General features: G+C 48.7%; 1 protein-coding gene across 1 annotated transcript; it reads left to right on the plus strand.

The window, feature by feature from the left end:
* Nucleotides 1-9,491: 9,491 nt before the first annotated feature.
* On the plus strand, nt 9,492-14,456 carry IGFBP1 (insulin like growth factor binding protein 1). Its single transcript, XM_007187685.2, has 4 exons — nt 9,492-9,946; nt 11,345-11,529; nt 12,704-12,832; nt 13,740-14,456. The coding sequence occupies exons 1-4, from the start codon at nt 9,601-9,603 to the stop codon at nt 13,869-13,871; spliced, it is 792 nt and encodes a 263-aa protein (XP_007187747.2). The 5' UTR covers nt 9,492-9,600; the 3' UTR covers nt 13,872-14,456.
* The last annotated feature ends 1,018 nt before the right edge of the window (nt 14,457-15,474 follow it).

The raw sequence follows: 15,474 nt of genomic DNA on the forward strand, positions 1-15,474 counted from the left end.
CATCGTGTTTTCATTGTCATTTGTCTCTAGGTATTTTTTGACTTCCTCTTTGATTTCTTCAGTAATCTCTTGGTTATTTAGTAACATATTGTTTAGTCTCCATGTGTTTGTGTTTTTTATGTTTTTTTCCTTGTAATTGATTTCTAATCTCATAGCGTTGTGGTCAGAAAAGATGCTTGATATGATTTCATTTTTCTTAAATTTACCGAGGCTTGATTTGTGACCCAAGATGTGATCTATCCTGGAGAATGTTCCATGTGCACTTGAGAAGAAAGTGTAATCTGCTGTTTCTGGATGGAATGTTCTATAAATATCAATTAAATCTATCTGGTCTATTGTGTCATTTAAAGCTTTTGTTTCCTTATTAATTTTCTGTCTGGATGATCTGTCCATTGGTGTAAGTGAGGTGTTAAAGTCCTCCACTATTATTGTGTTACTGTCAATTTCCTCTTTTATAGCTGTTAGTTTTGCCTTATGTATTGAGGTGTTCCTATGTTGGGTGCATATATATTTATAATTGTTATATCTTCTTCTTGGATTGATCCCTTGATCATTATGTAGTGTCCTTCCTTGTCTCTTGTAATATTCTTTATTTTAAAGTCTATTTTATCTGGTATGAGTATTGCTACTCCAGCTTTCTTTTGATTTCCTTTTGCATGGAACATCTTTTTCCATTCCCTCACTTTCAGTCTGTATGTGTCCCTAGGTCTGAAGTGGGACTCTTGTAGACAGCATATATATGGATCTTGTTTCTGTATCCATTCAATGAGCCTGTGTCTTTTGTTTGGAGAATTTAATCCATTCACATTTAAGGTAATTATCGATATTTATATTTCTAATACCATTTTCTTAATTGTTCTGGGTTTGCTTTTGTAAGTCCTTTTCTTCTCTTGTGTTTCCCACTTAGAGAAGTTCCTTTAGCATTTGTTATACAGCTCGTTTGGTGGTGCTGAATTTTCTTAGCTTTTGCTTGTCTGTAAAGCTTTTGATTTCTCCATCGAATCTGAATGAGATCCTTGCCAGGTAGAGTCATCTTGGCTGTAGATTCTTCCCTTTCATCACTTTAAATATATCGTGCCACTCCCTTCTGGCTTGTAGAGTTTCAGCTGAGGAATCACCTGTTAACCTTATGGGAGTTCCCTTTTATGTTATTTGTTGTTTTTCCCTTGTGGTTTTAATAATTTTTCTTTGCCTTTAATTTTTGTGAATTTGATTACTCTGTGTCTCAGCATGTTTCTCCTTGGGTTTATCCTGCCTGGGACTCTCTACACTTCCTGAACTTGGGTGGCTATTTCCTTTCCTATGTTAGGGAAATTTTTGACTACAATCTCTTCAAATATTTTATCGGGTCCTTTCTCCCTCTTTTCTCCTTCTGGGACCCCTATAATGTGAACGTTGTTGTTTTTAATATTGTCCCAGAGATGCCTTTGGCTGTCTTCACTTCTTTTCATTCTTTTTTCTTTATTTTGTTCTGCAGCAGTGAATTCCATCATTCTGTCTTACAGGTCACTTATCCATTCTTCTGCCTCAGTTATTCTGCTATTGATTCCTTCTAGTGTATTTTTCATTTCAGTTATTGTATTGTTCATCTCTGTTTGTTATTTAATTCTTCTAGGTGTTTGTTTTTTAATTCTTCTAGGTCTTTGTTAAACATTTCTTGCATCTTCTCGGTCTTTGCCTCCAGTCTTTTTCTTAGGTCCTGAGTCATCTTCACTATCATTATTCTGAATTCTCTTTCTGGAAGGTTGCCTATCTCCACTTCATTTAGTTGTTTTTCTGGGGTTTTATCTTGTTCCTTCATCTGGTACATAGTCCTCTGCCTTTTCATTTTGTCTATCTTTCTGTGAATGTGGTTTTCATTCCACAGGCTACAGAATTGTTGTTCTTCTTGCTTCTGCTGTCTACTCTCTGTTGAATGAGGCTATCTAAGAGGCTTGTGCAAGCTTCCTGATGTAAGGGACTGGTGGTGGGTAAAACTGGGTGTTGCTCTGGTGGGCAGAGCTCAGTAAAACTTTAATCTGCTTGTCTGCTGATGGGTGGGTCTGGGTTCCCTCCCTGTTGGTTGTTTGGCCTGAGGTGACCCAGCACTGGAGTCTACCTAACTCTTTGGTGGGGCTAATGGCAGACTCTGGGAGGGCTCACGCCAAGGAGCACCCCAGAACTTCTGCTGCCAGAGTCCTTGTCCCCGCAGTGAGCCACAACCACCCACTGCCTCTGCAGGAGACCCTCCAACACTAGCATGTAGGTCTGGTTCAGTCTCCTATGGGGTCACTGCTCCCTCCCCTGGGTCCTGAAGTGCACACTGCTTTGTGTGTGCCCTCCAAGAGTGGAGTCTCTGTTTCCCCCAGTCCTGTCGAAGTCCTGCAGTCAAATCCCACTAGCCTTCAAAGTCTGATTCTCTAGGAATTCCTCCTCCCGTTGCCGGACCCCCAGGTTTGGAAGCCTGACGTGTGGCTCAGAACCTTCACTGCAGTGGGTGGACTTCTCTGGTGTAAGCGTTCTCCAGTTTGTGAGTCACCCACCCAGTGGTTGTGGGATTTGATTTTATTGTGATTGTGCCCCTCCTGCCATCTCATTGCAGCTTCTCCTTTGTCTTTGGATATGGGGTATCTTTCTTGGTGAGTTCCAGTGTCTTCCTGTTGATGACTGTTCAGCAGTTAGTTGTGATTCCAGTGCTCTCGCAAGAGGAAGTGAGCGCACCTTCTTTTACTCCACCATCTTGAACCAATCTCCAAAGTCAATCCCTTTTGAATACAGCAATAAATAAGTGGAATTTGAAATTAAAAGCACAACACCATTTACATTAGCACCCCCCAAAATGAAATACTTGTGTATAAATGTAAGAAAATATGTACACAATCAATATGGGGAAAACAATACTCTGATGAATGAGATCAAAGAAGAATTTAATAAATAATTTAATAAATTTAATGGAATTCAATCATGGTTAGGAAGACTCAATATTGTCAAGAGTTCAGTTCTTCCCAACTTAAATATGGATTCAAGACAATCCCAATCAAAATCACTAAGTTATTTTGTAGATATTGACAAACTGATTCTAAATTTTATATGGAGAGGCAAAAGACCCAGAATAGCCAACATGATATTGATGAAGAACAAAGTTGGAAGACTGATATTACATGACTTCAAGATTTATTATAAATCTATAGTAAATAGATAATATATAAATGTATAATTCTATAGCATAGAGTGTGATATTGATGAATTAATAGACAAATAGAGCAGTGGAGCAGTTTAGGGAGTCCCAAAATAGAATCCCATTAATATCATCAACTGGTCTTGTACAAAGGAACAATGGTAATACAGTGCAGTAAGATAGTCTTTTCAACAAATGGTGCTGGAACAACTACACATCTACAAGCAAAAAAAAGAAAAAAAAGAAAAAAAATCTAGACACAGACCTTACACTCTTCACAAAAATTAACTCAAAATGGATCACAGAACTAAATGTAAAATGCAAAACTATAAATTCTTAGAAGATTACCTAGGAGAAAACCTAGATGATCTTGGGTATGGTGATGACTTTTATAGATACAACAGCAAACACATGACACAATGAAACAAAAATTTATAAGCTGGATTTCCATAAAATGAAAAATTTCTGATCTGTGAAAGAACATGTTAAGAGAATGAGAAGAAAACCCACAGACCAGGAGAAAATATTTGCAAAAGACAAATCTAATAAAGAGCTGTTGGCTAAAATGCTAAAAGAACAGTTAAAACCCCCAAATAGGAAAACAAACAACTTGATTAATAAATGGTCAAAGGACTTCCGAGACACATCCCTAAAGAAGATAAACAGATGGCAGCTAAGCACATGAAAAACTTCTCCACTTCATATTTCATCTGGGAAATGCAAATTACAGCACAGATACAAGCACACAACTATTAGAATGACCCAAATCCAGATACTGACAATACCAACCGATGAAAAGTTTGTGGAGCAAAAGAACACTTATTCACTCTGCCTGGTGATGGCACTCACAGATGTTCACGCTGTAATGTGGGTGAGATGCCCCCATGATGTGCACACGTGATGTAGGTGACAGCGCCCTATGTGATGGACTAGAAATTGTAATGCAGGAGGCAATCCCCCACTTGTCGGCCCAGAGTCCCTGCCCTTTGCCCAGGTCAGAGAATTAGCAGAGTTGTGTAACCTCATGCCTGGAAGGCATGAATAAAGTACTACATTGTTGCTGAAATTCTGTGGGTGGGAGACACCCTGCTGCCCCTGTGTGGGTTCGATGGGGCTTGGTGAGGGGGATCCCGGACGTTTGAGGTTGACTGATGTGTCCATAGACATATTAAGGTCTTTGTGCAGAGAGCTGGAGAGGGTGGACTTCCTGGGGGACATCACGGGGCCAGTCTGGTGCAGCAGTCTTTTCTCCTCATTGAAGTCATGGACACTTTTAACCATCTACGAAACCACAGAACTCATCACCAAAAAATGATCATCAACGCTTAACCATACAACATTATGCCTAACGTAGCAGAGAGGCTAGGGATTTCCCGTAGCCCATGGGCAGACTCTTCGCTGCTACATGGGGCAGTGAATTCTGGCTGGAAATGACTCACACAGTTCATCTGGGGTGAGCAGCAGAATCGAGACGGGAGGGCTCAGGTCTCTTGTGTCCTTCCAAGATTTTTCCATCGCCTCATGCTGCCCACCCCACCCAAGTAAGGCAACGACTGTTCTATCCGTTACCCTGATGTGAACTCTCCGCTGCCAGCTTCTTATGGTGTGGTTTTGAGTGGGAGTGGGATGGCCTGAGTCTTCTAAATGCCCTCAAACTTGAACGAGCATCAGGGTCCTCTGGAGAGCTTGTGAAAACAGAGGGCCAGCCCCCATCGCCGAGCTTCTGGGTCAAGGGTCTGGGTGGGACCTGGGAATATGCATTTCTATCCAGGCCCAGGTGATGTGAGGCCGGTCTAGACCACGACTGAGGCCCCTGGTGCAGGAGGAGGGCAAGGGAGTGATTATCCTTGAGCACCATCCACGTGTCTGGCACTTGTATCCCAACCCCAGTGGCACCCCAAATGGGAATGCAGGGTGGGTGACCTGCCAAAGTAGAGATTAAACCCTGGTCTTTCCACGGGGCCCTCGGGCACCGGTCCCGCCCCGGGCACACTGTTTGAGCTCCTGTGTTTAGGATCTGGGTTGTGTTGACGTGACAAAAGCGAGGTTTGCTTTTCCACTTTGATTAGCAGGGGGAGTAGACTTGCCCTCAGTTTGCGGAGCGGTGTCCTTCATCGCTCAGGAGCCGGGCAGCAGGCCAGGCCTTTGCAAGATTTGCATCATTCGCTGTGTCCATCGATCGGGGAACACGGCAGAACATCTTTTTGTTTTTTTCCCCCAGGTTAAAAACAACTTCCCTTGGAGGGTCCTCTGGATTGCAGCGTTCTCTCCCTTTGAAAATCTGATTTTGCCCTTGACCTTTGCATTGTTTTTCGGAGCAGCGATTGCCCAATTTTCCAGCTGGTGGTGAGTAAGCAGCTCGTAACACGGAGGCAGAATTGGAAACAGCAGGTGACGGAAGGCCCCACGCAGTTTCATCATCCTCTGCTCTGCGAACGCACCCTGTGGCTGAGGATGGTGGTGACAGCTCACATTTATGCAGGGCTGACTGCGCCAGCCTCTGCATTATCCCCATTTTATAGACACGGAAACTGAGGCGCACGGAGGTTACGTAATATGCAGGACGTGGAATCCAAGGTGCCAGCACAGGCCGCCTTGCTGGGGAGCTCCCACGCCTGCCCTTTAGGGGTTGATGTAACTCTTGGAGCTGAGTTCTTGGAGCTGCAACCAGAGGTGATGTGTTGTGAAGCGTCATGAAATTAGCAGCAAAGACGCTGTGTGCAGCCCCATTGAGGTCGTGTCTCCTGGGGCCACACAGAGGGACCGCCCGGATTACACGCAGCTCCTCTGCTTTTCTGTGACGGCAACAGTGGTCTCCTTTCCTCTGCAGGCAGAAGATTTACAATGGGGGCTGAGGAAGCAGAGTGCCAGGCATCTTCTGTGTCACTGGAGCTCCACGAGTGTAATGCTTTGTTTTGCCTAGTTGGTAAGATACAGATTCTGTAGCTGGCACTGAAAACTTCCCATAGGTACCCCCAAAGCTACTTTTCACCCCTGTCCCCCCAAATATACTCCCAATTGCCCTTGCACACACAGATAATATTGGCCCTTCCTTACCTCACGTGTCGATGTGGTTCAGCGTGAAGGGTACCAGCTTCGGTTTGGGCAAAGGGGGGCTTCACCCCCAGCTGGTGTGATAAGCCCTACCTCTTGAGCTCTTGGGGAGGACCCCTGGCAAGTCTGGCGAGCACAGCCAGGTGCCAGGTACCTACAGTTCACGTGTAGGGGACCACGGCTCCCCATCCCCCCGCCACCCCCGCTCCCCATGCTCTGCATCCAGGCGTGCCTGGCTCTTGGACTCTATAGTCCTTAGGAGGGTGGGCTGGGGCACCATTAGTGCCCTGGGCATGGATGGGGCAGGGGCCTCTGTGAGCCTGTCCCCTGCCCACCCAGCCTGGCAGGAGACACACAGGTAAATGCAGGTTTATGTAGCTCTTCAGCGTGCCCCTACCCATTGTCCCACTCTTCGGGAACGCAGAGGGGGCACCTCATTCTACCTGGGAGCTGCCGGGAAGGCTTCTCAGGGGAGAGGAACTTCAGGTGGATCCTGAGGGATGGAAAAGGGGCAGAGCATCTTCACCAACACCGTGAAGATGTGGATGACAGAGAGATGTGGATGATAGGGGGACGTGGATGATAGGGAGATGTGGACGGGAGGGAGACGTGGACGGTAGGGAGACGTGGACGGTAGGGAGACGTGGACGGTAGGGAGATGTGGATGATAGGGAGACGTGGACAGTAGGAAGACGTGGATGGTAGGGAGATGCGGACGGTAGGGAGACGTGGATGATAGGGAGACATGGACGGTAGGGAGACGTGGATGATAGGGAGACGTGGACAGTAGGAAGACGTGGACGGTAGGGAGATGCGGACGGTAGGGAGACGTGGATGATAGGGAGACGTGGATGGTAGGGAGATGTGGATGGTAGGGAGATGTAGACGGTAGGGTGAGGAAAATTCACTCATGGAGAACAGCAAGAAGAAAGTCATGGAGGTATGACAGCGGTTTTTTTTCTTCTTGAGTTGGGGTGGAGGGACATTGAGCCTGGAAAATGAGCAGGAGTCTGCAGGGCTGGGATTAGGGGAGGCGGGGGAGGCTCCGAGTCTATGACAGGTAGGGAGGGTCTCCCTCTCCGCCCCACCCTGTAGCTCAGTGCCCCCAGCAGGAGCGCCCCCCCATGCTAATAGGGGCCAGACCTTGGGGTCAGACCACGGGGGGCACGGAAGGCCAGGCCAGGCTGTGGGTGCCAGCCAGTGGGCGGTGGGGCCTGGGATTCAGGTTGCACCCAGAAATGAGCACAGGAGAAGCCACCTCTTGACCTTCCAGGGGAGGGCAGCTCACCCGCACGGGAGAGAGGGGACAGATGGCCCACACAGGCCTCGAGGAAGAGCCCTGTCCGTTTGTGTTGACGGGGTTGGAAGCAGGGAGAGTTCTCTCTGCATTGGTGGCCATTTGGTTTGCTGCTGCTATGAGGCAAGCCTAGGAAACATTTGGGAAATCGATTCACCAGGAGAGGAATTTCCACTACGTGCAGGATGAAGGAGACCTCAGAGAGGGAGGGAGGGACCTCACCAGGCGAGTGCACAACTGGGTGAACTGTACAGGGCTGGCAAATTGCCAGGCACACAGTAGGTGGGCCCCAGATGATTCTCTCTTTCATGTGTGTCATTAAGAAAACGTTTCAAGTGGGCACGCTGATTCTAAATTGAGGAAGTCCAGAGAGAAAAGTCAGAGCACAAGTTCTTTTGGGGAAATGAAATCCTTTAGGAACTCACCTCAAAAAATAAAGTTAAAAAAGTCAAAACCATTGGTCTGCTCCTGAACCAGACACTGACCTTTGCTTTGTAAAAATAATGACCAACATGATAGTGAACATCCAACTGCAACTGTTTTCACCAACCTTATTTTGATTGTTCCTGAGGACATGCTTGGGGGCAGGGGTGACAATTTATTGATATAATAGTGGCAGAACACAAGGCAAGTAACTTTCCCAAGGCCACAGAGCCAGTGAAGTAACTAGAAAAAAAAGCTAGTAAATTAATTTCAATTTGTTTCTTTTTGAGATAGATAATATAACTGATAATGTAAGTACCTGATAATACCAAAAAACCATAGTATTTACTAGATAATGTGAATCCAGAAGGATAAAAAAGAGTGGGAAGGGAAAACCAGTCTCTTCCCCAGTCACCTAATTTCACACCTCCCCTCCAAGGCAGGCAGTGGTATCAGTTTCTTCATATTCTTCTCAGAATATTCAATACATTTAGAATCACAGTGACATATACATTCATATTACTGTTTTGTACACAAACAATGGCATATTCTGTGCCTCCTTAGTTTTACTTCACTTGGAGATTTTACTTAACTTGCATAATATTACAAATCTTGGAGATTTTTCTCCATCAGTAAATAGAAAACTGCCTTGTTCTTGTCAATAGCTGCCTGATTTCCAGGGACCGGGTGCCAGTGAGAGCACCTGCGGCATCTGGACAAGGGCAGGGCCACGTCTCACTGTCTCTGAAAGTACAGCGACATATTTCTTTCCACTCAAGAGGATATTCAGAAACAGGAATTCTAACTAAAGAGAAAACCTTGGTCATCAACTGCTGATAAAAATCTGGTCGGAGGCTGAAAGTCAGAGGAAGCTGGGGTCTGGGCTTGGTTCTGCACCCTCGCCCCGTCTCTGAGTCCCTCTCCTCTCTGGAGGCTCAGTTAACAAGGCGGGTCTCTGGGGGCTGAGGTGACATTAGCGAGCGCGGCATCAGCCCTGGGAGGAACTGTCCCTTTCCTTCCTTCTTTCCTCCTGCGAAAGGCACTCAAGACAGCAGTTAAGGGGCCTGTTGGTCTTCTTTCTGCAGAGGGAGAAACAGTTCTGGGCTTTGCCACGGAGAACCCGCCAGGGCTTTCAAACACCTGGCTTCTATCTAAGCCCATCCTTCCTCTGCCTGGGCCTTGATTTCCCCACTTGAAAACGGGCCAAGGCGCTGGCCTTGCCCAGCTCATCTCTCTTGCTTTCCCTGGGTCTTCCGGGGACCGCCGGCAGACTCAGCCTGAAGATGCCCCTTGAACGAAACAAGCAAGCGCCACCCTCCACGTGGCTGTGCGCTCCTGGCTGGAATTGCACTTTGGCTCCAGGACAAACACAGTCTGAAACCCTAACAACAGGACAAACACAGTGTGAAACCTGGACCGTTTGCCCTCCTTCTACCCACGGTTTGCGTAGGGCAGTGCGCCTACAACCAAAACAAACTTATTTTGAACACCGGCCGCGAGCACGCGGCGCCGCCAATCATTAACCGCTGGTTCAGGTGGCCCGGCCGGCGCCCTTCATAAGGCGCCCCGGCGCTCAGCGAGCATCAGCCTCCGCTCAGCCAGCATCGGCCAGCGCGCCGCCGCCACCGCCTAGCGAGCACCGGCTCCCGACCGCCACCGCTGCCCGGCGATGCCCGAAGTCCCCGCTGTCCGCGCCTGGCCGCTTCTGCTCTCGCTGGCCCTTCAGCTCGGCTCAGCCGCTGGCGCTCCCCAGCCCTGGCGCTGCGCGCCCTGCTCCGCCGAGAGGCTGGCGCTCTGCCCTCCCGTGCCCGCCTCGTGCCCGGAGCTCACCCGGCCCGCCGGCTGCGGCTGTTGCCCCACGTGCGCCCTGCCGCGGGACGCCGCATGCGGCGTGGCCACTGCGCGCTGCGCGCATGGGCTCAGCTGCCGCGCCCTGCCCGGGGAGCCTCGGCCCCTGTACGCCCTCACCCGCGGCCACGGCGCCTGCATGCCCGCGCCCAGCGCCGAGGCCACAGGTACCAACCGTCTCCCCGCCCGGGGCCCTCCCCTGGGACAGATGGGGTGGGGGACTGGGGCGGGCCGGGGCAGGGGCTCCACCAAAGCCCACAGCCAGTGGGGAGCAAACCCGGCCAGGCTCAGAGCTTGCAGCCAAAACCTGTAAGGGGAAAGGATTTGTCACCCAGATGAACCCCATCGCTGTGTGGTCCTGCAGAGGGGGCGCTTAGGGTAAGGCAGGACACACACAACTTGGTGGGAGAGCTGGGGAGGGAGCCCAGAGCACCTTGGCAGCCCACTGATCTATAGAAACCCAGAAGAGGAAGGCGATGGGGTGCCCAGGCAGTGGGGTGCCACTCCAGATGCCCCTGGCTCTCCTCCCTGCCAGTGCATTAGTTTCCGGGAAGGCCTGCAGTGGGAGCCTGTACTGCTGGCCTCCTGGGAGGTGTTTGGAATGTCCTTTGAAATATATGTCCTGTGCAGACAGTATGTGCTTCCCAGATGTTTACAGAACATAATGTGAAAGTTCAGGCTAAAAACTTCACTTGCGTTCATTGCCATAGAAAAACAGTGGTTGATGTGTGTGCTGCCTCCTCAGAACTTGACAATCAGAACTTTCCTGAATTTAGCAGTGATTTATTTGTAGTGGGAAGCAGAGGAAATACACCCTCCTCTACCCCCTCTCCCTACCTCCCTGTCGGGGCAGCTGTATGTCCAGTGATTCCGTGATTCTTGGAGGGATCTTGTGGCTCTATGCCCTGATAGGGATCTGCTGGAGCGCGTCACCCTTCCAAGGTGGGGACGGTTTTCCTCCTGGTTCTCTGCCTTCAGAGTCATCTCTGTGGTCCTCAAAGGAGAGGGTGTCCCCCCGGGTTCCCTCAGGAGAGCCAGTTCTCCATCATTCTGTCCAGGCACCAAATCCAAACCCTAGGACTCTGCAAGAAATCTGGTGACCCTCCCTTTTCCCAGGGTTGCAAAGAAGTCACTCTGTGGGAAGGCAGAGCCCCTGGAAAAGAAGAGAGTAGAGCTGCAATCTAGACCCCACCTCTAAACAAACCCTACCACCTGTTCACAGGGAATTACTAAAAATGCCCATTTTATGGATGGGAAAGCTGAGGATGGCGTCAGGAATTGAATTGTAATCCATGGCTTTCTCAGAGCTCTTCCCGGGCTTTGACAAATGTGCATTTGGCTACTTTAGAAGCAGAAACACAGGGCACTCTTGCCATTGGTATTGCTGTTGGGTCATCCCTCTACGTGGAAACCATCAGAAGTTCCTTTAAAGAGGGAGTAGGCAAAACTCTGGGTCAGCATGACCCAGTCCAGTTTTGTGGGAAGGGAAGCAGCTTCAGGGGAGGGGGGCACAGGTGCAGATGCTTCGGTGGGAGGCTCATGGGTTTTCGTTTTTCCATTTTCAGAGGCAGAGGACCCTGCCATCCCAGAGAACGTGTCCCCTGAGAGCTCAGAGATGACCCAGGAGCAGCTTCTGGACAATTTCCACCTGATGGCTGAGTCCAGTGAGGACCTGCCCATCCTCTGGAACGCCATCAGTAATTATGAGAGCATAAAGGCTCTGGAGACCACCGACATCAAAAACCGGAAGGTGAGAGCCTCGGGGTAGGTGGAACCTCTAGCTTGAATCTGCTGGGCCCTGCAGGTCCGGTCCTGAGCCCTAGATATAAACAAGTTCCTTCCCCAAGCCTAACAGACATTTCTCAGCTTAGCTTTGGGAGCTTTTAACCCAAGGGCTTTCAGCAGAGGAGCCCTCTGGATGGAAAGAAAATGCAGTTCGTGCTGTGCAACCTCAGATACATTACTTCACATCTCTGAGCTCATCTCTAAAATAAGGGTATCAGACTGGCAGTGTCTAAGGAGCACTGAGCTATTCTTAACATCCTCCTCCCCCGTCCCATCTTCCCCCCACTTTTTAAGAAATTGTGGTAAAATATTCATAACATAAAATTTAGCATTTTAATCATTTTAAAGTTTAGTTCCATTAAGTACAGTCACATTATTCTGCCACTATCTATCACGACCGTCCATGTTGAGAACTTTTTCATCTTCCCAAACTGAAGCTCTGTCCCCATTAAGCACTAACTCCCTTGTAGCATCTTAATTGATGTATGTTTTAAGTCCTACCACTTGAGGGCGACAAAGAATCAAAGTTGGAGTGACTTGGGTTCATTTGTGGAAAAAAAGAAAGAAAATCACTTCTACGAACATGCATACCCAGAAAAGTGGAGACTGAACCATTTTCTAGACACTTCAGAGTTTCATCCTGAAATGATGACAAATAGAGAAAAGTTCATGCTTATCTCAGATTGTCCAGATGAATGCCTTAATCCTCAATGAATTTGGTTTATGGGAGCTGACCTTGTAGATTACAGAGAAATGTTGTTCAAAATTTAGAAATCTCTGCTACTAAGTTCTCCATTCACAGAGTTGTGCCCATTCTCCTTTCAATCAGATGACTGGTACCAGAATTACTCACGGGGGGCAGGAGAGTCGGAGAGCTCATGGCATTGGTCATGCTCTGGTCTCCTGTAAGTGTTTAGTGAATGTTCAGTGAGGGAGGGCATGGGGTTCCCATCCTTTATCTTAACAGCTCAGAGCAGAGACTAACCACCCTCCTTTTATAGGTGAGAGAGTGAGGCCCAGGGAAAGTGGGTCCAGGCCTGTTCTCAGAGCCCACACAGAACCTCTTACATCCGCTCCCCTTTTAGGCTAATAATACACTGTTTCTTGTCATTTACCCCAATGTCAAATTTTTCTTTCAGGAGCCCTGCCAGCGAGAACTCTACCAAGTGCTGGACAGATTAGCCAGGGAGCAGCAGAAGGCAGGAGACAAACTTTACAAATTTTATCTGCCAAACTGCAACAAGAATGGATTCTATCACAGCAAGCAGGTATGTGCATCCTCACGCGACAGCCCCTGATGCCCACACCCCTGCCAAGTGCCAGCCTTTCAGCAAACAGGGTGCCCAGCTCCAGTAAGCAACGTAAAACCACATAACCGATCATATTATGCAAGACCCACCCCTCTGGGAGTAGGAGCCACTAGCCCCCTGGTAGCCTGAAGACCAGCTCAATGCTCAAAGCCAGTGTGCACTCGGGGACCCTGAACCGAGCGTTGCCCCATCACCTAGCAACTCTGAGCAGGTGGGGACCTTCACAGGCCCCTCGCGTTCTGGATCTCAGTGTCTCACCTGTAATAGAGAGGAACGGGACAATTCTACTTAGGAAAGTGAGTATCTGTTTGGACATCTTTTACTTTTTTTCTCCCTACAAAGGGAAGTGAACTTTATAATTAAATATAATAGCATTTTTTTGGCTTGCCAGATAATAAGTGAGATTAAGTAAACCAAGACCTAATTCTGAGGAGCCCTTTAGGACTCAGTGAAGCCTAGGTTCTGTGGATATTTCTGGGGGAAACTGAGGACCAGGAAGTGCTTTATAACAAGCAACGGATTTGGCAGGGGATACGACAGCAAGGTTGGCCACACACGGGCAGGCTCCCTCCGGGCTCAGCAGCTCTGCTGTAGGGGCCGTGAAGCAGACAGTTGTACACATGCTGTACCATTCAACACACGCGTGACATCCTTATTGCATTGGGCACTTGCCCTTAGTCTCCATTTTACGAGGAGAACCAGGACGGTGTAGGATTTGCCCTCAGTCATGGCCACGGCCGGTTGGGGGTGCCCACGGCCTGGCTCTCAGCTGCCACGCCCTCCACGTGGCACTGGGCAGCACGAAGCCCCACCTCCCTCTCAGCTTCACAGGGGCTGCTCTTGACCTTGCTTCTTTTCTTCGCAGTGCGAGACATCCCTGGAAGGAGAGCCTGGACTCTGCTGGTGTGTCTACCCTTGGAGCGGGAAGAAGATCCTGGGGTCCGTGGTAATCAGAGGGGACCCCAAATGCCATCAGTATTTTAACTTACAGAACTGAAAACAGATGCAATATGATCTGTTCCTTCACATGAAATATTTAAGTACATACGATATTTATACTCTGGAATACACACACACTTTTATATATATATAGATGTGTATGTATATATATAGGAATTACTTTTTATACTCCACATATTACTTGATATATAAAGCTGTAGTTTATTTATTCACCATAAGTTTATTTTTTTCTACACAGTAACTTGTGTTATATTAATTTATATATCATGAAACACTTCCCATCATGTTGTGTGTAAATACTTGTATTTCAGTTCTTCAGAGGTTCATGCTTCTGTCTTAAAGAGCACAGGAAAATACTGCCTAGAAAATGCAAAATCAAATGTGTAGCAGTGATTTTTTTTAAGTGGTTTGATGGAGGATGGTTATGCTGTGCTTAGGAATGATTTACTCTGTTTATTCCATGGATCCGTGTTTAGCGTAAATTTGCAGGGAAACTTAAATGTTGATTATGTAGTCAAAGCTACATGTGATGATATTGCTACGTGTTAAAATATGTATTGGAGATATGGTCAAACACATGAACACAGTGTAAACACATTGGAATAAATACACCACACTGGAACATTGCTATTGTCATGGACCTTTGTTGAACATAACGTCTTCTCCCTTCCTGAATTCCCTCCCTCCGTCACCTCCCCTTCCTCATGCAGTGTTGGGGCGTCCAGTCTGCAGGCTCCTGGTCCCCACTGCTGGCAGGTCTGCCCTGCCCACTGAGGGCTCCCACGCCCAGGGCACCCCTCCCTCCCTCTGCGGGCCCTAACCTCTCCACTAGCTGCTCCCCTTCCTCTTGTAAATAGGCCAGGGTTTCTCCTATCTTAAATGCAAGAGAGAATCACTTCCTTAACTTCTCCCTCACCTGTCTCCTCTCTGCCTCTGCCCAGCCTATGTCCCCTGCAGGGCTTCAGTGGCGCCCTCCAGAGCAGCACCCTGCTTGCCCCTCTGTTTGCACGACTAAGACCTGAGCCCAAGACATGGGTCCTCTGCAACGTGGATTCCTTCTTTCTTACCCTGCTCCCTGCTCGCTTTTTCTGACCCCCGTTCCTTCCTGCCCTGCTGACTGCTCCTTCCTCTTCTGCCCCTGGGTGGGCATCTCATCCATCCCAGCGGATCCCAACCGGCCCCTCCCTGGTCTGGGCTCCAGCTCCCTATCTTGGGTCTCCCCCTTCACCCCCGACCCCCACAGCTGCCACCCTCCCTGTGCCGAGCCCGCAGGACTCACTGCGAACTCAGCCCTCAGCTGCATCACTTAAAATATATCAGCCCGATGTGGGTCAGCCACGGCCCCATCCCACCCTGCTAAAAATAACCTCATGGTCACCGTCGTGGTCACCGTTATCCTGTGATGGCAATGGGAGCTTTTCTCAGCACTTCGGTCCCCACGAGGGCCCTGTAGGACCCAGCCTGAGGGTCTGGACTGCACCTACCCCTCAGGTGTGGGCTCAGGAGCGGAGCTGGGGAAGGTGGACTTCCCTCCCCACGACGCGCAGGAGGTGACTTCTGGGCAAAATTAAAGCGACACAACTCTAAACTTGAAGGCACTGGCCCAGCAGCGCCTACAGAGGGTTCTCAGTCTCAGCTGA

Source organism: Balaenoptera acutorostrata, chromosome 7 (assembly GCF_949987535.1).
Source record: "Balaenoptera acutorostrata chromosome 7, mBalAcu1.1, whole genome shotgun sequence".
NCBI lineage: Eukaryota > Metazoa > Chordata > Mammalia > Artiodactyla > Balaenopteridae > Balaenoptera > Balaenoptera acutorostrata.

Coding starts and splice junctions, on each gene's coding strand:
- IGFBP1 (XM_007187685.2), top strand. CDS start 9,601: ATGCCCGAAGTCCCCGCTGTCCGCGCCTGGCCGCTTCTGCTCTCGCTG. Junction 9,947..11,344: donor GCCCAGCGCCGAGGCCACAG/GTACCAACCGTC, acceptor TTCCATTTTCAG/AGGCAGAGGACCCTGCCATC. Junction 12,833..13,739: donor GATTCTATCACAGCAAGCAG/GTATGTGCATCC, acceptor TTTTCTTCGCAG/TGCGAGACATCCCTGGAAGG.